Source organism: Dendrobium catenatum, unplaced genomic scaffold (genome assembly GCF_001605985.2).
Source record: "Dendrobium catenatum unplaced genomic scaffold, ASM160598v2 fragScaff_scaffold_304, whole genome shotgun sequence".
Classification (NCBI taxonomy): Eukaryota; Viridiplantae; Streptophyta; class Magnoliopsida; order Asparagales; family Orchidaceae; genus Dendrobium; species Dendrobium catenatum.
Genome location: NW_021318766.1, coordinates 946839 through 969191, shown reverse-complemented (window position 1 = coordinate 969191; position 22353 = coordinate 946839). Strand labels below are relative to the sequence as shown.

Here is a 22353-nt window from a genome sequence, read left to right as displayed (position 1 = left end):
TATAGAAATATGATGAGAGAGAACAATAAATTAATTTAACATTTTATAAACATGCAATTGATTATTATGAGCACATTATAAAGCCTGTCTTAATGAGAACGATAATATCTATTCAATTATTTTAAAAACTACTTGTAAATCATAAAATCAATTGAAAATGTTAATTGAGGGGATAGAGAGAGAGAGAAGAGGGGAGAAATTTTAAATGTTATGGGAAGAGAGAGAAAGATAGATGATAGATGATAGGGAAGGAATAGGAGTTGACAGGTGAGGGATGTCAAAAGAATATAAGAAACATTAGTTTGAGGAGAGAATGTGAGGTTTATTCTTAGTTCGAGGCATGAAACAATGGAGATTGTGTTATAGGTGCTACTGGGTGTGTTAATAAAAGAGGATGGTCAAAGAATAATTAGAGGAGAGATTCTAGGAAAATGGAGAGAGAATAAAGGTGATGATGATTTGGGTAGAGGCATGCAGCTAGGGGAAAATAAGGGGAAACTAGTTAAATAAGAATTGATTGTAGGAGATTTTCTAGGAGATTTGCATGTGAGAGAGAGAGAAGGTTTAGGAATTACTTACAAAATTAAAAAGAAAAAAAACATTACGGAGGGCAATTTATATTACTTTCTTATTTGGGAAGAGTGCCTCCACAAGTGCCCATCTGAACTATTTTGAAGGATTAGATTGCATACTTGAAGTATGTGCTCGTATCAATTTGATAGGAGTTGGGCGCTTGCTTTTATTTTAACAACTGTTTTGGGCAAGTAAATCGTGGACTTCAGGATTTGATTCACTTCAGGTTGCTTTTAATGCTCATGCTTTCATGCTCTTTTAAAATAAGCTTGTATTGGAAGAATGGGTCCTTTTCTGATGATGGATGTAGAAGTGGAGGATGGTTAAGATTAGGAGACTGATGATATCCTTATTTATGATTAGTGCTAGACCCAGAGTTGGCAATATGTGTTTATTTAAGGTAATTTCTTAACCATTGGGTGTATGGTATTGTTGTTTTGCCCTTGTTTCCAATGGGGAGGTTTGGTGTTGAATTCTCACGCTCCCCAACGAGCATGCGCACCACAAAAAAATTGCATTTTTAATTTTATTGGTTTCTTGAAAATTCGTAGAAGCATAATTCTTATTTTTGTGATGATACCAGAGTTCCTTTGAATTTTGTTTTTATATCAGGCGAGTCATATAGGATGATGGGGCTATACGAACTTCAGAATTGAGAAATAAGTTATTTTAACAGTGCTAATGATGGCCTTGGTCTGGAAATCAGGACCATACCAATGAGTCTGTCTCTCATTGTGATGTAATGGCAGGGTTATGCCAGTGTTTTGCATTTAGCTTAGTGTATGTTAAAGTTGCCACTTTCATGAACTTGAAATACTGAATACTTTAAATTAATTTATTCAGACATAGATTAATGATGTTTTCCTTATTTACTAAAACATGACTTCGTTGTTTGCTATGGGGTTAGTGAACATGTGGTTAATGCAATGTTGCATTTGCGCAAATTTTTAATATTCTTGAATGCTGCATTTAAATTGATATTGATCATGTTTTTTACCTACTTATGTTAGGAACTCTGTTGATTTGGATCAACATCTCTTTGGAAATAGACGCTTGAATTAAACATCAAAGGAGTTCTTGTTTTCATTTAGAAAACCAGCAAAAAAAAAAAGTTTACTGTTTTTTGAAAATTCTTGGTCTATGATTGCATCAGATAGAAAATATTACTTGGACTTTAGGAAGAAAAAAATTATGGAAAAACATTATTGAAGTGAGTGATGGTGAGGTCATTAAAGCAATGGTTTTTTGGGGTCGCACACTATTGCTCCCTTATGTTGAATCTTTTATCTTTTGCTCCCTATTACGAATCTCTATCATGTTCAATGTGATTGTCTGCAATTGATTGTCATGTCACCGCTATAGTATTGTGAGATGAGATTAATGTTATGAAATATTTAATATTTTCATGGTTAAAAGTTGAAATGGTGGCAATTACTTACAAAACCTTAAGGATACAATCATGGAAGTGAAAACAAGAGAAGTTGATTTCAAGGACTACCAAGGTATGTGATCTACCAGATTCAAGTGTCTCATTTGTGGATAATTCATTTAGATATAGTAAATGACCACAAAGTTTGCGTGACATCTTTAGTAGATTTTTGGAAGGACCCCTGCTTAAGTCTCTAGTCTTTAAAATTTATAGCCTTTAATCCTCTTTGTTTCTTTAATGATTGCCTTGAAGTAAGGCCTCAATTTGTTTGAAATACTTTGATTTTTAACTAATTCTTTCCTCAGTTAAGATAACAGCACTAAACTTTTCCAATCATATCAATGCCAAGTTTTAATCAAATTGATTCATAATTTCACTAGTTTGGTTTATGTTGGAATTAAACCCTACAACTTAAAGAGACTGGAGGTCGGCATTATTCTAACCCATCAAAAGAAAAGGTGGTCGTCATTCATTCCTTCAAATGCGAGAGCTTTTTCTGACAAAACCATGCTGGTCATAGAAGTTCAACAACCAGTCAATTTCTTTTGAAAATGGAGGGAAGGACTAAAAGATTTATATGAAGCAGAGGATTTAGAAGAAGATGATGGAAAAATATAAAAATTACAATTTTAATGGATGGTAAGTGAGGGAGGGTGTTACTCAACAACATGTTCAATTGGACACAAAGGCAGTACAAGAACATTGCAACAATTTGGTTAAATACTTGGAAGAACAATCAAAAGATAACAAAAAGATTTTAAAGGTTTATCAATGAAGAGAAAGAAAACAGAAGGACACAAACATATTCCCGCAAAGATAGACAGCAAGCTGCCAAGCAATATATGTATTCTTAAATAAAGTTTTAATTCTTTTTTTTTATTATTTACAGTTTAGCCCAGCCGGTCCAATAAATGATCCAATGGGTTTGGTTCACTGAATTGTCTATAAATATTACTCAAAGGGCCATAAACATTTCTATGGAATAATAATTTCTGCTTTTCTCTTCTTTACCTCTTGTGTCTTGGAATTTGCACCTACTCGAAAGGTGTCCTCACTTCTTGCTCCATCAAGAAGCATATAAACTTGGTGCTCTTGTTGATTTAACCTTTTGACATAGCTAGAGCTTTCTTCTTCAAGCATCTCTTCTTCTTTCCACAGTCTAGCCAGCCCTCTTGTTTTTTTTCTTACTTCTCAGATTTCTGTTTTTTCCTCATACCGACCTCCCTGTTCAGCCATCGTCCATACAACGCATCTCTTCCATAAGAAGCAGTCCCGCTTGCTGCAAGAATCTTTCAGTCCATCCGCCTCCCCTTCTTCCAATCAGCTGCAGTCCAAAATTGTCAGTCTTTTAGTCCTCTGTTCGCATTCTTCCAGCCTAGCAGAACAACCCCTTCTTCTAGTCAACCGTTGCCCCAGTCAGCTCACCTCCCTGTCTGCAAGCACCTTTTATCGGACAAATGTTGTCCTCCTGCCGTCTAATCTGCTTCCCCGTTTTTCCCAACTTCTGCAGTCACCAAACTTCTTACAGCTCATAGTTTACCAATTTCTGGACTCCCTGCCACTTCATCTCATCTTGGTACCATTTCTCGTTCCCTTGGCTCTCCGATTTCAAATATGCACTCATCATGAAGAATTTCGATCTTGTCGATGCAATACGTTCCATGCAAATGCATCAAGAATCCTAATTTCAGAAATCCAGAAATTATTTCAGCAGGCTGACCTACAATTCGCATCCATTGGAACCAATCTACAACAATTTCAAGTCTTTATGGACTTTGTGGACAAGCGCCTTGACAGCCTCTGCATGGACCACCATACAATCCCTCCATAAGAACCACTGTTGTTTGCCAAAATCTTGGGTTCAACCGCCCGTTCTCCTTCCAACATCAACATCTGGTTTTATCATGTTTTTCGCTCCTTAAAAACATGAAAACCGAACTTAATCGCTTTAATGGCTTTGATGTGGAAATATGGATCTTTAATGCTCATGAGTATTTTGATTTTCATCTAGATTTCCATCATGTTCTCATTGCTTCGTTTTATCTTGAAGGCCCTACAATTACATGGTATCAATGGATTTGTATGAAAGGCCAAAATCCTTCTTGTCACGAATCCATGATGTCTTTACAACAACGTTTGGTACTTCTTCTTACGAAGTTTTGCATTGCAATTTATCAAAATTAACATAAATTTCTTCATTTCTTTAATATCAAAGTTCTTTTGAAAATCTTGCTTTTAAAATTCCTAATTTATCAGAATCTAACCTAATTAGCTATTTTATTTCTGGTCTTAAGAATTACATAGGAATTTTAACTTGCCAAACCTTACAATGTCTTAGATGCCATGGACTTGATGTGTCAAAACCCTAAAGGCTAAACTTTAATGCATACATTCTTTTGACTTGTGGATTGTATTTGGTTGATTATTAGAGTGACACCCTATGACATACACAGACACGACGACACGGATACAACACGACATGGACACAAGACACGTCAATTATTGAAAATATAGGACACGAACACGGGTTGGACACGGTATTATAATTTTTATATTTTAAAAATAGTATATAAAAATTAAATAAGTATAATTTTAAAAATAATTTAGAAATAATAAGTCATTTAACTAGAATTTGTGCTTAAAATGATTAGTATTAGGATATTGAGAGTTAGACGTCGATGCCAATTATCAGTCACCGAGAGAGGAGATGAAAATACCTTCACTGCCAAAAAGAAATAAAAATAAAAATATTCGATGAATGGGTATTAAGTGCGGACGTTGATATGGTGTTGTGGATAGGAAATAAGAAATTTAGTTTAAATCCCGCCAAATACAATAATATTTAAAAAAAAAATCATAAAGTATTTAAAATACGTCTGTCCAATTTGTAGTTAATTTTTTTTTAATCAGACACATTTTCGGCGTGTCAGACACGTGTCGGAGGAGTGTCGGATGAGTGTCGTGTCGAACACTGCATGCCTCTTTGAGGAGAAGTGTCGGTGCATCATAGGTGACACCCTACTGCAGAAATAGTAAATTGACATAAATTTGAGTTTTTAAGACAAGTTAATAGTCAAATCATAATTAGAATTCAACTAGGGAACTACTATGTTATATTTTGAATTGTGTCCATCTGTCTTTGTTGCTTCCAAATAGGTAAAATGAGTGTGATGGCAATAGGTTTTATGCTTAAATCATTATTATTATCAGTCTTATCCTTAGTTTTTAGTATTGGATTTAGGATTCCTCGATTTTCTTTTAATAGATAGAATAAATAGAGTGTGCCATCAACTGGCATGACGTTTGCCTTAACAGGGGAAGGTACATGTAATTTATGAATATGTTCTGCATTTTTTTTTTGAAACTTGTAGATTGCATTAATTGAAAGCAAAATATTCAAAAAGTACAACTAAGTGTGTATGAATGTATCCCTATCTTCTTTTAGGAGGGCACGAGCGGCCTCAAGCTCAACTGTCATGTTGTCCCAGTGCAGAAGTTGTTTACTTATGGCAAGAAGGAGATCACCATTCTTACTCCTTATAACAACAATAAGATTGGCATTTCGAGTGGGGAGGAGGGCACCATTGATGTTGATTTTGAGCCATCTAGGAGGCGGAGGACACCAAAAAAGGGTGAATTGAGGTTTCTGGAGTGCACCTAGGGCAAATGAAGGGGTGTATATGCGGCCATGGGTCTTAAAATTGTGTGCTCGCCAAATTTGGTAGATAACCGCATAGTAGAGACGTGCAGTGGTCCATTTAGGAGGTTAGGTATGCTCAAAGCCTGGGTAAGGTGCTGAAGGTTTGCAAGGAGGGGGAGGCAAAAGCACCAATTTGCAAGGATTGCGTGGGTGATTGACAAAATGCTATAGTGGATGGCGACATGCTAGACGTATTCATCATAGTTGCCTTATGGGCATTTAGTTGAATTGGACAAGCCACGATAGTGTAGCCAAGTGAGTTGGGAGAGCAACTCGGTATCTACGTTACCAGAAGATTCTGTCTCTTGTAGTGAGTTGCAGTTGGCAAAGGCCACCTAAGTCAATTAGAACCTTGTGAAAATTGGAAGGCGAATGCAGTAGTGTTGACTGTTCTGCTAAGGGTGTTGTATATAATAATGTAACTGAGGTTAATATACTGTCATGGACTTAGAGAAGATGTTAGATGGGGTACCAGCTAGAGAAATTTTGTCGCCAATTTGATAGGCTCTCTACTATAAGGCAAGTGAGAGAAGCTCAGAGTAAATAATAAAGAGATATGACCAGAGGGGCCATCCCTGCCTGAAGCCTCACTCGATCCAATCGGTTATACAGTCATTTACCAGAATTGCAATCTAGGTTGTGACATGCAAGACAAAATCTACTCAATGAATGTCCGAGGGAAGGCCATAGAGGTCCTGACATAGTGGAGAATATCCTAGGAGATGTTATCATAGGCTTGCTCCATATCAATTTTGAGAGAGGTCTTGAGGTCAGCTAGAGCCCTCATTTTATTTTTGCTCCAATGGAAAAAGTGCCTTGAGGGTGCGGTTGCATTTACACCAGGGGATGTTTGAATTGGATATGAAGTTTTCCTTGCTCCAATTGGCATAGACATTGCGAGTTGTAGCTGGATAGGAGATCCATGTTTTTTGAAAATGCAGTAGCTGATGACAGGTAATGGAGTAATCATTGGTCAGGTGGAGCATGATGGGGCTATGATTTGATGTAATTCGGACGAGGTGTTGTACAATTGTGAAGGGAAGGAGATGGAGACCCGTGGAAGCAGTCATGGAGAACCCAAAATTTTCTATTGATGGCTTTGTGGCTTGTCCAAGTGAAGCTCTATTCAACGAAGCCAATGTCATGTTGATCACATGTCGCCATGAACTCTTCGAACTCTTAGACTCCAATAGAGTAACAGAGCAGTCAACCACCATTCTTATCCATTTTGGCCAAAATACATTTGAAATCCCCGCTAATAATTATCGATATAGAGGGCATCAGACGGGATTGCAAGACCCCTCAAAAGGGATTTGTGGGTAAGATAGTCTTTGCTAGCATAAATTTTAGCAATTTGCTAACAGGTGTATTGGGCAAGGTGAGGTGGATAAGGTTCAGTGGAAGCAATGAGTTGGCATGAAGTAATATCCAACCTCCATAACAAAATGCCTATTGATTTTCCAACTTTTTTCTTATGGATAAAGTCCCATTGGTGTCCTGTTAGACAATCAATGTTTCGAGGAGTTCAACAAAGCAAGCCTCCTTATCAAGGATAATTTTCTTCAAGAGATGGCCCATGGGCTGCTTGCAAGACCCCCCTATAGTAGCTCATTGTCATAGTGTTCTTTAGAGACTTACACAATTCCAACACGACCCTTAACGGTTTAATTTTCCTCTTGGGAGGGCGATCAATGAGAGGTGAGGGGCCTACAACAAAATTGAGCTGCAGTTCTTTAATCGAATCATCTTGATGATGGGGTTGCTACTCTATAAATTTAGCAATGTAGGGAGTTAGTTGGAGAACAACAATAGCTTATTAGTTTATCTCATCCAATGTTCTCGATTTAGGGGTTGCATTTGGTGGGTTTGTAGGGGGGATGGATAAATGGTCCCCAAACTTCTCCCCAAGCATAATGCATGGCCTCACATCATAGGTGTGTATTGGCCTCGCGTAGATGCCGTTCATCTACTAGGATGTGTTTGCCAAATTGCCTCTATGGTGGGCCAACCACTATGGGTCGATGGACATACTAGAGATGGGGTCCACTATGAATTTGCAAGCATTCCTGATTGTTATGTGAGGCATTAAAGTGTTTTGCATTTGGATTACTGATTGGGGCGGTGTAGTAACTTAAATAATTATAAAAATGATTTAGGGATTTATTAATCTCTAAACAATGCTTAGATTTTCTTTGATATACAAATTATAAAAAAAACCCACTTAATGTACATAAGTATACGTGCTTAATCAAGTAATATAATGGTAGAATATAATATCGATCCCATGAGGATGAATGTTTACTTGCAAATTCTAGCTCTGTCTACTTCAACTACAATAATTATCCTACTCAATAAAAGTATTTTTTTTAGGAGATTAATTCACTTAATTTAAAATAAAAAAATAATTAAATGATACATTATTTGGATATATTATTTTGAATTGATGGAATGCAAATACAATATATTTTTAATGATTCTCTTTTATATTGATGTTATTCAAAGCATATATATTACCAACCGATCAGTTAAGTGAAGTGACAAAGAACATATTAAACCTTTCGACCTTAATATCATTCTAAAGTTCTATAGTCTGTCACCCTATGAGAATCTTAGAAGAGTAAGTAAAACATATACTATTAAAAATCCCTTATGACAATTTATCTCTATAAATTTTATACATTACAAGCATTATGCTTATGTTTGCAGCATACCAGTCCAACATACCTGGTTGTGCTTGCTTTCCTATTCCTAGGCTTCACATTACACCCAATATTAACTATATCTATGACCACTATGTGTATTAAATGAAGACCCGGTATATTGAAAACATTATGAAGTTATTGATGAAGAGAATTCATTAGTACTCCACATTCAATTTACACCATAAATCGAAAAAAATGAGTTCATGCTCTCCTTAATTTTTGGTGTCATCAAAATGTAGGTGGAAGTTGTAACTTTGGACAATAACTTGTGGACTAGCGAGGATGATGTCATTGATATACTCCTTTGAAGCATCATCAGCATGCAACCACCAAGTTGATTTGTTCGGCGCCCTGAGTTGGATTACGTAGGTATATTAGATGAGGCGAATTTAGCAACAAAATCTACCAGCACTTTGGCCTTAATTGCGATGCAAGACAATGGCTCATTGTTATAGTCATTAAGTATGACCTTCATTAAATAGGCTTTTTTTAAATTTTTTTTAAAACCTTAATCAAATAGGCATGAATATGCAATCAGATTGACTTAGTAGATCGATTGTTGCCCCTTGTCTTCTTCTTAGACTACCTTAGAATTCACACCTCAAGATTTTCACGATCACCTTCATATTTTCCACACTGATACTAAACCCCATGATATCTCAACTGCCTACAACTGGACATAGGTCAATCGCACAATTAGGAACAACTTTATGAACCCATCACCGTCCACTTATTAGCACATTAGTGTTGAATGCACGTGTTATCCATTACGTCCTTTGACACTCAATTATCCCCAAAACTGTTGATCGGATAAACATCACCCCACTTCCCTCAATTGTGACCTATTTTGATATGATTGGCGCCAAGTTTAATATTATTGATGTGCTAATCCGATACATAAAAAATCTAACATCCATTAGAAATCCTAGGGCCCACCGTACGTAGAACTTGGCATTAGGACACATCATGGCCTTTCTACTAGATGCCAAGTATGGCCTTCTTTTTTCTACATTGGCCCATCACTTCCCAACTTCACCAATAGTTCATTCTATCTTCTCTATAATGACTCATGCCGAGGACCACAGGATGAGAGGGAGCATGATTTTGAGGAAAAGGGGGGAGGACTAGCCCCTGTCGTCCAGCCACCTCTTTCGAACTCATGGACTAAGCAGTTTCCTCAATTTGAGCTAAAGATTGGATACACATTCAAGAGTCTACGACATGCTTGGTGTAGTTGCAAAGATGAGACATGAACACCAGGAGGATAGGGTTTTGTTTCATGAGCAATTTTTAGCCTTTCATCACTTCTTTTAGTAACCACTGCTACCTGATCAGGGACTGTCAGAGTATTGACTAGTTTTTTTTGTATCTTGTATTTTTTTTTTTAAAGTTTGTATTTTCTACAATATTGCATTCATTTTTTACTTCCTTTATAGTTGTTCTTCCCTTTTCGTGATATCAAAAGGGAGAGTCATTATAGTGTTGGTTGTTATAGACATTTATTTTTGTGGTTCTTATTTAAAATCAGCATCCCTGGTATGGTTTTATATGTTGTCATGTTTATTTGTTTGTTGTTGTTTACAAAAAAAAGCAATATATATATATATATATATATATATAAAATTCCTATTTTCTGATATAGATTTAAGAAGAGCATATAGCGGCGGGGGGGGGGCAACTTAGTTTGGAATTGAACACTATTTTGAAAATCAAAATTCAAACAATAATATTTGCCATCATATAAAAATGTGGAGATTGTTGAAATCCATAAGTTTGACCCTATATTTTGATGATTTCAAATATTATTGGTTAGATTGTTTTTTGCTCTCTAATTTATATATATTACTTGTTTCTTTTATGTGTTATTAATATTTCAAGTACAACATATACAATGCTGAATCAAAGAAGCAAACTTTAGAAATTGCAGCATTAAGTTTAGCTAAACTTGTAACAAGAGTCTTTATTTTAACTAATCAGACAATATTAGACACTTCGTTCTGAATGATAAAAAAAAATAGATTTGTAAATTAGGATTTAATTTAAATAGACTAACTTAAGTCTTTTCCTAGAATGGAGGGGATGCAAGTGAGTGGCAAGAGATGTTTCTTTCTGTGAGGGAGAACTTTGGAGAGAGAGCTATCTCCTTGCTTGTGAGTGTTCAATCCACTTAGGAGTGAGAGAATGTGAGGTTGAGAGGTCCTTGATGGAGTCAAGGTGATGCATGCAAACTTCATTTCAATTTTATTTTTAATTTGGACTTTATTGTAATTTGAAATTTATTTTTTTTCTTATGTTTCTTTCTACTTATAATGGAAGGCAATCGATGATCATAAGTAGGTTGTGCTCTTGGACATGGCAAGTCTTTGGTGTGCTAGCTTCTTTGTGGTGGTTGGACTTGGGTTGATTTGGGTTTGGTCTATTTGGGTGCTGGCGAGTTCTTGGTTGCTTGGGTTGGTTGTTCGTTTCCCTGCCTGCTAGGCTATTTAGTTCCCTGCCTGTTGGGCTGTTCGGTTCCTGCCCGCTGGGCTGTTCGGTTCCTGCCCGCTTGGCTGTTCGGTTCCTGCATGCTTGACTGTTCGGTTCCCTGCCTACTGAGCTATTCGGTTCCTCTGCCTGGGTCCCTCGGTTCTTGTTTTTGTCTTGGTTCTTGGTTGTGGTGGTTCAGTTTTTGGGGGGAGCCTTAAATGTCATTTTTTTCCTTTTGCTGGTAGCTATTTGGGGGGGGGGGGTGGGTTGAGGCTGTCTTTTGGTTCTTCTTTTTGTGGCTATAAAGGCAGATGATTTTTGGTGGTTGCTGGGGAAGATAGTTTTGGTGATGATTTTTTAAAAGAAAATATGAGGGTTTTGTGAGTTAGTCTCCTTCCTCTTCTCCTCTAAAACTTCATCTCAGTCTTCTTATATAATTCTTCTCTCCACAAGTTTACACCTCATTGTATCTTTCTTCTCAAAGCATTGAAAAGTCGTTTGGTGATATCCTTTTATTTAAGTTGTAAGGAATGCTTGTGTTTGTTTAAATTATTGTGGGATATAATAATATCATTTTGTTCTATTTGTGAATGTTTATATCATTTCAAAAGGGAGATGTCATTTTTGTTACAACCTTAGCTTTCTCAAAATTTTGGTTGCATCAAATTGGTATCAGAGCCTATGTTGATAAATCCTAGGTTTGTGTGTGAGTCTTCTTTTTCTAAAATAAAAATAGCTAATCAAAACAATCAAGGAGATTGATAACAAATGTTACAGCAATTAGCTGACCTACAACAACAATTGAACAATATGTCAACAACGCTAATGCTCAAAACTCTGAGAGTGAAGATGAAATCCTTAGGAATTAAAATAAACGTCATAGGAATTGGGATCATGGGATAAAAATTGATGTTCCTGAGTTTGAAGGTAAGCTACAACCTGAACAATTCATTGAATGGATAGAAAAAATGGATCACTTTTTCAAATGGAAAGAATTCTCTGATAATAAAAAAGTTAAGTTTGCTAGCTTAAAACTCACAGGTCACGCTTTAACTTGGTGGAAGAATCTTCAAAATAATAGGTTAATAAGAGGGAAATAGAAAATTCAAACTTGGGATAGGATGAAAGAAAAAATGCGGGGAAAATTTTGCCTTCTGATCACTCACGCACTTTATTCGAAGAATTTAATAATTTTCGTCAAGGAAACCAATCAGTTGATGAGTACACTAAAATCTTTTATAAACTTCAATCTCGAAACGATATAGATGAATCTGAAGATCACTATATACATTAATGGGTTGAAATGGGATATTCAAGATCAATTAAGTTTACATCATATAATCTAACTCGACGAAGTTTATCAAATGACCTTAAAAATTGAAAAGTAACAACAAATAAGTAATAACAAGGCACCTGAATTGTTTAAGTGTCGACAAACCGGTGGGATAAAAATCCAATCTTCACAACTCTACTGGAACATCTAATGTGCGAACAAAACATCTAATGTGTGAACAAAAATATATGAAACTCAAACCTTAGATAAAGGAAAGGGATTGATGGGACTCAAACTGATTGAACCACCCAAACTTATTGGACCATGTTACAAATATGGGTTATATGGACATCTTTCAGCTACTTGTAGAAAAAACAACCCTCCTAGGACTAATTACATTGAGAAGGATGAGGAATTAGAAGATGAGGAAGAGGAAATAGAAAGTGAACCAGAAAATGAGAGCGAGATGGAAAGAATTGATGTAGAAGGCGACCAATTTTTAGTAATTCGAAGAATTTTAACTACTTTGAAGACAAAAAAGATGCTAGATGAGTGGAGAATGAGTGCGTTAATTCCTATTTTTAAGAATAAAGGTGATGCACAAGATTGTGCGAATTATAGAGGAATTAAGTTAATGTGTCATACTTTAAAACTATGGGAGCAAGTTATGGAGCATAGGTTGCGGCGTGATACTAATGTTTCTCAAAATCAATTTGGATTCATACCGGGTAGGTCGACTATGGAAGCCATACATTTATTAAGAGGTTTGATGGAGAAATATAGAGAAAATAAGGAGGATCTACATATGATTTTTATTGATTTAGAAAAAGCATATGATAAAGTTCCAAGAGAAGTGCTATAGAGAGTTATTGAAAAGAAAAGAGTTAATAATGCTTATATTCAAATCATTAAAGATATGTATGCAGGAGCTATTACTTGTGTTCAAACACAAGGTGGTTTAACTAAGTATTTTCCTATTATGGTTGTGTTACATCAAGGATTAGCCTTAAACCCATATCTTTTTCTTTAGTCATGAATGTTCTCACTAGACATTTGCAAGAGGATGTACCTTGGTGTATGCTTTTTGCTGATGATATTCTTCTTGTTGATAAGACTAGAGAGGGAGTTGAAAGTAAACTTGAATTATGGAGGTCAACATTAGAGACTAAAGGTTTTCGTTTGAGTAGATAGTAGCTCCAGTAGAAGATACGATTAGAGAGAGTCGCCTTAGATGGTTTGGTCACATAAATGACCCGGTTAGGAGAGTAGAGGTATTAGATTTGACTTATGTTAAAAATGGTAGAGGCAGACCTAAAAAGACTTGGTTAGAAAATATTAGGAATGGCCTTTCTTTATTAGATTTAAACGAGAATTTGACTTTTAATGGGATATAATGGAGAAAAAGGATTCATGTAGACGACCCTACGTAGTGGGATAAAAGCTTGATGTTGTTGTTGAAGAGTTTTAACTACTAAAGTAGATACTAGAGATAAATGGCTTAGGAGAAACATCTTCCGAACCACTTGCACTGTTGAAGGAAAACTCTGTACTTTGATGATTGATAGTGAAAGTTCAGGAAATTTTATCTCACAATTGATGGTGGACAAACTTAAATTGAAATCAAACCACTTACTAAATCATACAAAATCTCTTGGTTTAAGGAAGGAGGTGAAGTTCCTGTCACGAAATAATGCACTGTTAACCTGTCAATTGGAAGTTCTTATAAAGATCAGGTTGTTTGTGACATCATGTCTCTCGATGTATGTCATATTTTATTGGGTCGTCCCTCACAATTTGATCATAAAATAATTCACAATGGGGAAAAGAACACCTACACTCTCATTCAAAACAATAAAAAATTCACTTTGTACCCTCAAAACACATCTTTGACCCACCTACCAAGAATACACAACCGAGAACAACGAAAGCAAACACTCTTGAATTACTCCTTAACGCGAATGAACTAAAACAGTCTGAGATAGCCTATCTGGTGTTAGGAAAGAGTCTGAGCAATCTTCTGAAATTCCCAAAGCAATACAACCATTAATTGACGAATATTCTGACATAACCCTTGATGGACTGCCAAAAGTTTTACCCCCAATGACAGATATCCAACATCACATTGACTTGATCCCTGGAGCACATTACCCAATCTTCCTCATTATCGAATGAGTCCTGCTGAATATGAGTAATTATATAAGCAAGTGATTTAACTTTTAGATAAGGGTCTAATCAAGGAAGCATGAGTCCATGTGCCGTGCCAGCATTACTTACACCCAAAAAGCACAAAACCTGGAGAATGTGTGAATGACAGAGCCATAAACAAGATAACCATCAAATATAAGTTTCCAATTCCTTGGCTAGATTACATAATGGATATGCCTAGTGGTGCGAAATTTTTTTCTTAAATTGATTTGTGAAGTGTATATCATCAAATTAGGATTAGACTAGGGCTGGAGAGCACAATCGATTCCTGGTTAAATGGAGCAGTCGTTCGTTGACGGATTGTTCTTCGATGGATGCAGTGGAGCTACAAAATTGACATCCTGATCTCTATCAAAGAATTGTTGAAGGATTCTCATCAGGAGATGAGATTCTCCCGCCAGGGGAAATTGATGCATGCAAACTTTATTTTAATTTTATTTTTGATTTGAACTTTATTGTAATTTGAATTTTATATTTTTTTCTACCATATGATGGAAGGCAATCAATGATCATGATTAGGTTGTGCTCTTGGACATGGCAAGTCTGGTGTGCTAGCTTCTCTGTGGTGGATGGACTTGGGCTGATTTGGGTTTGGTCTATTTGGGAGCTGGCGGGTTCTTGGTTGCATAGGTTGGTTGTTCGGTTCCCTGCCTGTTGGGCTGTTCGGTTCCTGCCTGCTGGGTTGTTCGGTTCCCTGCCTGTTGGGCTATTCGGTTCCCTGCCTGCTGGGCTGTTCGCTTCCTCTGCTTGGGTCCCTCGGTTCCTGTTTCTGTCCCGGTTTCTGGTTGCTGTGGTTCGGTTTCTAGGAGCCTTAAATGCCTTTTTTTCCTTTTGCTGGTCGGTTGTGTGGGGCGGTTGAGGCTGTATTTTGGTCTCTCTTTTGTGTCTATAAAAGAGAAGTTTTGGTGGCTATTGGAGAAGAGTTTTGGTGATGATTTTTGGAAAGAAAACCTGTGGGTTTTTTTATTAGCTTGCGAGCTAGTCTCCTTCCTCTTCTCCTCTAAAACTTCATCTCAATCTTCTTATCTAATTCTTCTCTCCACAAGTTTACACCCAATTGTATCTTTCTTCTCAAAGCATTGAAAAGTCGTATGGTGATGTCCTTTTATTTTAAGTTGTAAGGAATGTTTGTATTTGTTTAAACTATTGTGGGATATAATAATATCATTTTATTCTATTTGTGTATGTTTATTTCATTTCGAAAGGGAGACGTCATCTTTGTTTTAACCTTAGCTTCCTAAAAATTTTGGTTGCATCACAAGGGGTGTGTGAGGGAGTCATACGGTTGTCCTCATCGTTTTGCACCTTGAGTCTTCCCATTTGTGATTTTAAAGCTCTTGGAGAGGAGCTCTAGGGAAGAAGTTTTTGGGCGAAAGACTTGTGATTAGCCGAGGGGCAAGGGTAGCGACATCTCTGCCGCTGCGAGGATCAGGAGGGTTTAGGCTTTTCAGGAGAACGAATATTGTGAAGGTCATTGTTTACTTGGGAAAAGAGAAGGGCTTCTCGCCTTGCTGAGTGCTGATGGAGAGTTTCCTTGTGGAATTCCTAAACATGACATTCGGGGAGTGGACGTAGGTTGAATTTGACTAAACTACTATAAAATCGTGGTTTGCTTTCTTTTACTTTTCTGCATTTTATTTCCTACAATCCTTTCTTTTGAGATTTGTGGTTTGATCATATTGTGATTGCAATCTTTTGAATGTTTTTCTTCTATTAGTAAGAACATTTGCTTTCAATCAATCTTTAGTAATTTTGTTACTAAAAAAAATTATAATATAAAACAAAATAAAATCTCTTAGTACCTTTTGCTCTATTGTTGTCTTAAGTTGTAACTGTTATTCAAAGTTTCTTTTCGCTGCATATTGATTTTAAAATAACTAATTCACCTTTCTTCTTGGTATGACATAACACTAGGGCTGCAAACGAACCGAGCCGAGCCGAGTATGTGAGTGTTCATGTTTGTGTTCATTTAATATCAGCTTGTTCATGTTTGGTTCATGTTTGTTCGAGCTTTAGCATTTGTGTTCATGTTTGGTTCATTTAAATTAAGGAGTGTTCATGTTTGGTTCATGTTCAGTGCATGTTCGTTCGTTTAGTGTTTATCGAGCTTGTTCGCGAACATATTTAATAATTTTTTTTTAACTATCAAACAAACACGTTCATGAACATATCTATGAGCAAACACATTCATAATAAAAGCAATTGTCTATGTAACAAAGGTAATGATTATTTATATTTATTAATTCTATAGTCAAATATTAATTATTTTTATCGAGCTTATTCACGAGTTCAAAATCGAACACGAATCGAGCTTCTTATCGAGCTTAATGTCGAGCTTGTTCATGAACTTCAAATGATGTTGTTCGCGAACATAAATGAGCCGAACGCATTAGTGTTCAAGTTTGTTTATCTAAGAATCGAGTATTTAAAATATTGTTCAAGTTTGTTTTGTTTAGTTAATTAAACGATCGCAAACGAGCTTTAATCAAACTGAACAACTAGTAGCTCGTCGAACGTTTGGTTCGCTTGCAGCCCTACATAACACTTTCATGATTTTGTGCATCTCATTATAGATCTACATTAACAAAATTCAAACCCAAGTATCCTCGATCGAATTTATTTTTAGAGCTTAAGGTTGCATTATAATATTATAAAATTTGAATGTAGGATATAATAAATGGGTTAATCAACAAAGCATTAAAGTGATTTAATTAATACAAAATCTATTAAACTAGATGAATTCAAAATAATTTTCTTGAGGTTTTAAATTCTAATGATGGAGTAACTTTTGGGTGAAAAAGCAATCATAAAATTGACTTCGGTTATCAGGATTATATCAAAAGGGAGGTTAGGGAAGGTTTAAGTGAGAGGGAGGGAGGGGGGTGGGCTCAGGGGTGGTCTAGATAGATTAAATAAGCTATGCCTTATGTACTTTATATTCCCTTGGTCACTACATACTCTATTTTTAACATCTCAAAATTAAGTAGCCATTTGGTTAGTTTAAACGTAATACAAACTTAAGTATTTTCATGTAGATAATTCTTTTTGTATTTGTTTTGATGTTAATGAAGGTTTCAAAATGCACAATTGGTATTGGTGAATTCTTTTTGCTTGTAAGTCAAGAAGTACGTCTTAAGGTGTTTTAAATCCAAAAATTATGTAAAGTGAAAGTAAAGGTTAAAAGTGATTTATATATATTATCCAAATAATATGTTAAAGAATAACTCATTAACTTTCTATTAAATTATGAAGTAACAAATTGATATACATATGAAACAAAAAATAACATAAAATGTAAAGTGGCAAGTGATAAATTGTTTGAAATATAATTGAAATCTAAATATTATGATGCAAAATAATATAAAATATATGAATTATATAAAAATATCATGTAACGTTATGTTCAACTCTAAATATCTTCTTTTTCAATTTCCTATTCATTCTCATTTAATTCGTAAAGAAAGCAAAAATAGTTAGCAATAACTCAAAAATCATCTACACTGTCATCATTGAAGGGGCGATCTTTATTTGAGTCATCATAAAAAATTGGTCTCTACCTCATCTTGTGGAGTCAAATGCCTCACAATTACTTCTTTCTTTATTTCAATCATCTTCCTCTTTCATAAATTTTTGTCATCAATACAAAAATAAGAATAATACGTCTAAATTTTTAGAGGAGGTGGTGGTGGTGTGTGGCTTCTAAGTGATGCCCGACGACATCTACGACTATGGTGGTTGCGACGGTGGCGGCGGGTTGTAGGTTGAGGTAGTTGAAAGGAAGCTACTACGACTCGAGGATGCATGAAGACGTGATTTGTTCTGGCCTTTAGTTTAGGATTTAGTTAAGCTTTAAGAATATATATATATATATATATATAGGCATATTCTTCGCGATAATGAGGCAAGGCACACCCCAGCAAAACTGAAGTGCACGTCTTATAAAAAAATCACAAGGCTTAAGCCTTGAGGCATTTTTCACCTAAGTTGGGCAAAATTCAAATTCATAAAAAATGGGCTTTAAGTATTCTTAATCCCTTGTTCAAATGCTTTGCATTTGGTTTATTTTAAAGGGGTTTGCTTAAAAGGAATGCATATTAAAAGAAATACAATATAAAGTAAATGTAGTATATTGAAATTATTTTTAAATACACATATTATAAAAATGTAGAGTAATTAAAATGCATTGAGTTGTTTGGTTGGACGTCTCAAATGCTTTGAGTTGTTTTGTTTGTTATGATACATTTTAAATATATTAAAATGTAGCAAGGGCATACTCAAGTGATAAAGGTGGGCGATAAGGATGAGGGTGATGATGGGTTATAAATGAGGGACGACAATAGTGGCGGGGGATGAGATCGTAGGTTACGAATTTTACTTGCAAATAGATCACCTAAGTTGGGCAAAATCCAAATTCATAAAAATGGGTATTAAGTATTCTTAATCCCTTGTTCAAATGCTTTGCTTTTGGTTTATTTTAAGGGGTTTGTTTAAAAGGAATGCATATTAAAAGGAATACAATATAAAGTAAATGTAGTATATTGAAATTGTTTTAAAATTGCTTGGGTGAGTACACTACAAATGCAAGAGATTTTTTTGGTGTTTGATTTGTGGTAAAATTAATTTAGCATCAAACCTTAAGGCAAAAGTAGCGGGGCAGATGTTCGCTGGCGATGGGCAGTCATTAGCAGTGGCGGTTGGTTGCCACTTGTGGTTGACAACAATAGTGATCCAGCTAGCGGTGGTGAGCAACTTGTGATGGGATGGTAGTGGGCAAGGCTGCTGCAGCGATGAGCATCGGGCGTTGGTCGACAAAGCTTCATAAAATTGGTGTATGTAGAATTCTCCCAAATCGGTCGATTCAAATGCATTGAACATGAATTGGATTAGGAATTCCAAATACTTTGATATTTTGCTTTGCATTAACTTTCTTCCAATCGTAGGACCTTTCTTCCAATCATTGGACCATGAATTATATATATATATATATACACACACCGAAGAAAATCGCAGCTATTGGATTACCTTTATTTTGCACTCCTAATATTTGTACCAAACAACCATCGAGTTTATTTTATCATTAGATTAGTTATTAGCAGACCTTAACAACTTTTTTCTTGTTCAAAAGTTGTGATTACCAAGCTTGCTTCATAAGTCTTGAGCAGTTTGGAAAGCCACTACACATTTCTACGGGTTCCTTGGGACTGTTTTCCTGCCTAGGTGCTCCTATGTTTGCATGTGCTTCTGCATTCACGTACGTACATAAACAGAATATAGATGATTGTGTAGTAGTGTAAAAAAGGCTGACCCCATCTATTTTAATTTGTTAAACTTGATAGATTAAGGGAGGGATGATGCTTAGTCTTTCTAATGAGGATTATTTTGAGAGTAATGATCATGTTAGGGGATCAAATACATTGAAGGGTAATTATTTCTTGGTAGAAGTATTTATATGGTTGACCAGAGCTGGGCGGGTTGCATTTGATGAGGATAACACTGAGATTTGGGTGAAGTAGTTTGACCTCGGTTTTAAAAGTGCCTAATCTTATGCTAATGCAGTTAAATTGCCATCAGGAACATTTAGAACAGTACAACAATTTGGATGGCTAGCTTTGTAAACTTTATCTGTTGGTACTGTTGCGTATTTGCTTTTTTGTTGGTAAATTTACAAGGGGTTTAAATGTAAGTCTGAGACGGAACTTTATTTGATCTATTGTCATTTAACCTTATGGATCCTAACATTTGTGCAATTTCATTCCGACTACTAAAAAATAAAGATAAGTCATCTGGAGATCTACATGCCTATTCTGTGTGGATACATGCGAGTTATTTATTCTCCTTGGCTCCTAGCTCATTTCATTGTAGAATGAAACGTGGTTTTAAACCTGCGCCTTTCATTGCATGGAATGAACCAATTTTTTAAAATTATCACTGTTGACATGCATTAGTTCTTGTATGAGAATATATAACTTCTTATGGGCCAAAACTTCCGATGAATATTAATTGGTTAACCATTCTCTGCGTTTTAGGAAAGTGAAAGTGAGGATGATGGCCTTGATGATGGTGACGATGACATTGAGGATGAAGGTGAACAGGTGCCTGAGGCTCCTCCCTCAGCTGAGCTAATTGTGAATACACATTCCCTTGCTCCAGTTGCACCTAAAGATTCTGAAAAGCAACTTTCCAAAAAGGAACAGAAGAAAAAAGAGCTCGAAGAACTTGATGCTCTTTTAGCTGAATTTGCAGTTTCCAGCAAGGATGACAGAGGTGCTTGTCAAACTGAAAGTAATGGTATGTCCATTTTCTTATTTTGATGCCTTCAGGTTTATTAGTAATATTTCTGCTCTACTAAATCTTGTTTTAATATAAATATCCTGAAGTCATTAATTTGCCTGCATTTTTCCTATTGATATTTGTTCTTCTGCAGTTGCCACCCGAGAGAAAAATCCAGATGAGCAAAGAAAGGACGGTGATAACGAAAATATTATAGCCACAGAAGAAAGCAAGACTTCAAAGAAGAAGAAGGGAAAGAAAGAAAAATCTTCTAGAGAAGTTAAGGATACACCTGAATTAGCAGATGATGCTGATGGCTCTGATGGAGTGATAATTGCTGAAGCCGTTGAAGAGACCGCTGCTGGAGTAGATATGAAAGAGAGGTTGAAGAAGGTGGCTTCCATGAAGAGGAAAAAGTCAGGCAAGGAAATGGATATTGCATCCAAAATTGCCTCAACTGAGGCTGCTGCAAGGAGTGCGAAACTTGCTGCTGCAAAGAAGAAAGAGAAGAACCATTACAACCAGCAGCCAGTCCGATGAGCCGCAGCCTTGGTCAACAGTCTTGTAACAGTCAGTTTTTTGTTGGAACCAAAATAAACTCCAGGTTATTCTGCATTGTTCCTTGTTCTACTTCTTTGGTTTAATTTGGATAGTTCTTGAGGCTCTTCAGTCATCAGTAGAACCTAAATGTCTTTAAGTGATGTTTCTTGAAGTTAGGGTCTCCTCACTTTGTGGATATTTATTTGGTTACAAATCCGTTGAAATGAAATTAGTTTTTCAGATTCGTTTGCCTTTTCAATACTTGCATGTTTATTTCTGCTACCTCATTCTTGCAACTTAACAAGTACTTGCAGTACTAAGCAAGAAGGCTGTGAACTGTGAAGTTGGTTCTTAGGGCTGCTCTCTAGTTTCGAATGACTCCATCCAATTAAAGGTTGGATCCACGAAAATCATGGCTGATAAACGACGTGATATGGTAGTGATTTGAGCTTGATTTAGATATTCAAGTAATCGAAGTTCCAAGCACAAAATAAATTTTTTAATCTCTTCATGGAGTACTTGTGTAGAAACGTGTATATATATATATTTCATTCTTCAAAAGTGATCTCCTGTGCTCAGACCTAAATATGATTTATCCTTTATTCTTAACTGGATGAAGATCTATGGCTATTTTTTGGAGACATTTAGGTCATTTAAGGCAAACTCACACACACAACGCATACACAAAGACTCGAATCCTAGACCTCTTGGTTGGAAGTCTAAGCTCTCAACCAACAGTCCAAGATGAGCTGTGTGAAGATCTATGGCTTGCCACTCCCTTTGTTGGAACCTCGAAGGAATACAAAAAATAATAAGTGCTATCCGTTGTCCTCTTATTGTTGACCAGTTAATAGGAGGGAAAACTAACCTAATTTTTTACAAGGCATGTGTTCAAGTGTACAAAAGGTCCTTCCTGCCAGATGAGATGAGATTACGGTTTTTGTCTTCGGGGAGAATATTGCTTTTAGAGTCCATTAAGATTTGAAACTCATTTCTCGTGATAGTTGTGTCTCTCTTCATCTTTTAAACTATCGACTTAGCAAACCCTCTACCAACCCGCCAATTAACTGAAAGTTATTTGGAGCGTATTTAGGACGTAGAGATGTATTCGGGTGCCAATAAAATTATTACACGTGGTTTGCCTACGTGAAAAATGATGGCGTGAATTTCTTAGTGGAGCGGCTTCTTTTCAATT

The 22353-nt window shown here is 36.0% G+C and overlaps 1 protein-coding gene across 1 annotated transcript in view; it reads left to right on the top strand.

Annotated features, from left to right (window-relative positions):
• Nucleotides 1-21402, top strand: part of LOC110109942 (GPALPP motifs-containing protein 1) — a 40449-nt gene extending 19047 nt beyond the window's left edge. Inside the window, exons 2-3 of the mRNA XM_020841170.2 lie at nt 20375-20636; nt 20773-21402. Coding sequence (XP_020696829.1) covers nt 20375-20636; nt 20773-21158 — 648 coding nt within the window. The 3' untranslated portion in view covers nt 21159-21402. The remainder of the gene's footprint in view (nt 1-20374; nt 20637-20772) is intronic.
• The last annotated feature ends 951 nt before the right edge of the window (nt 21403-22353 follow it).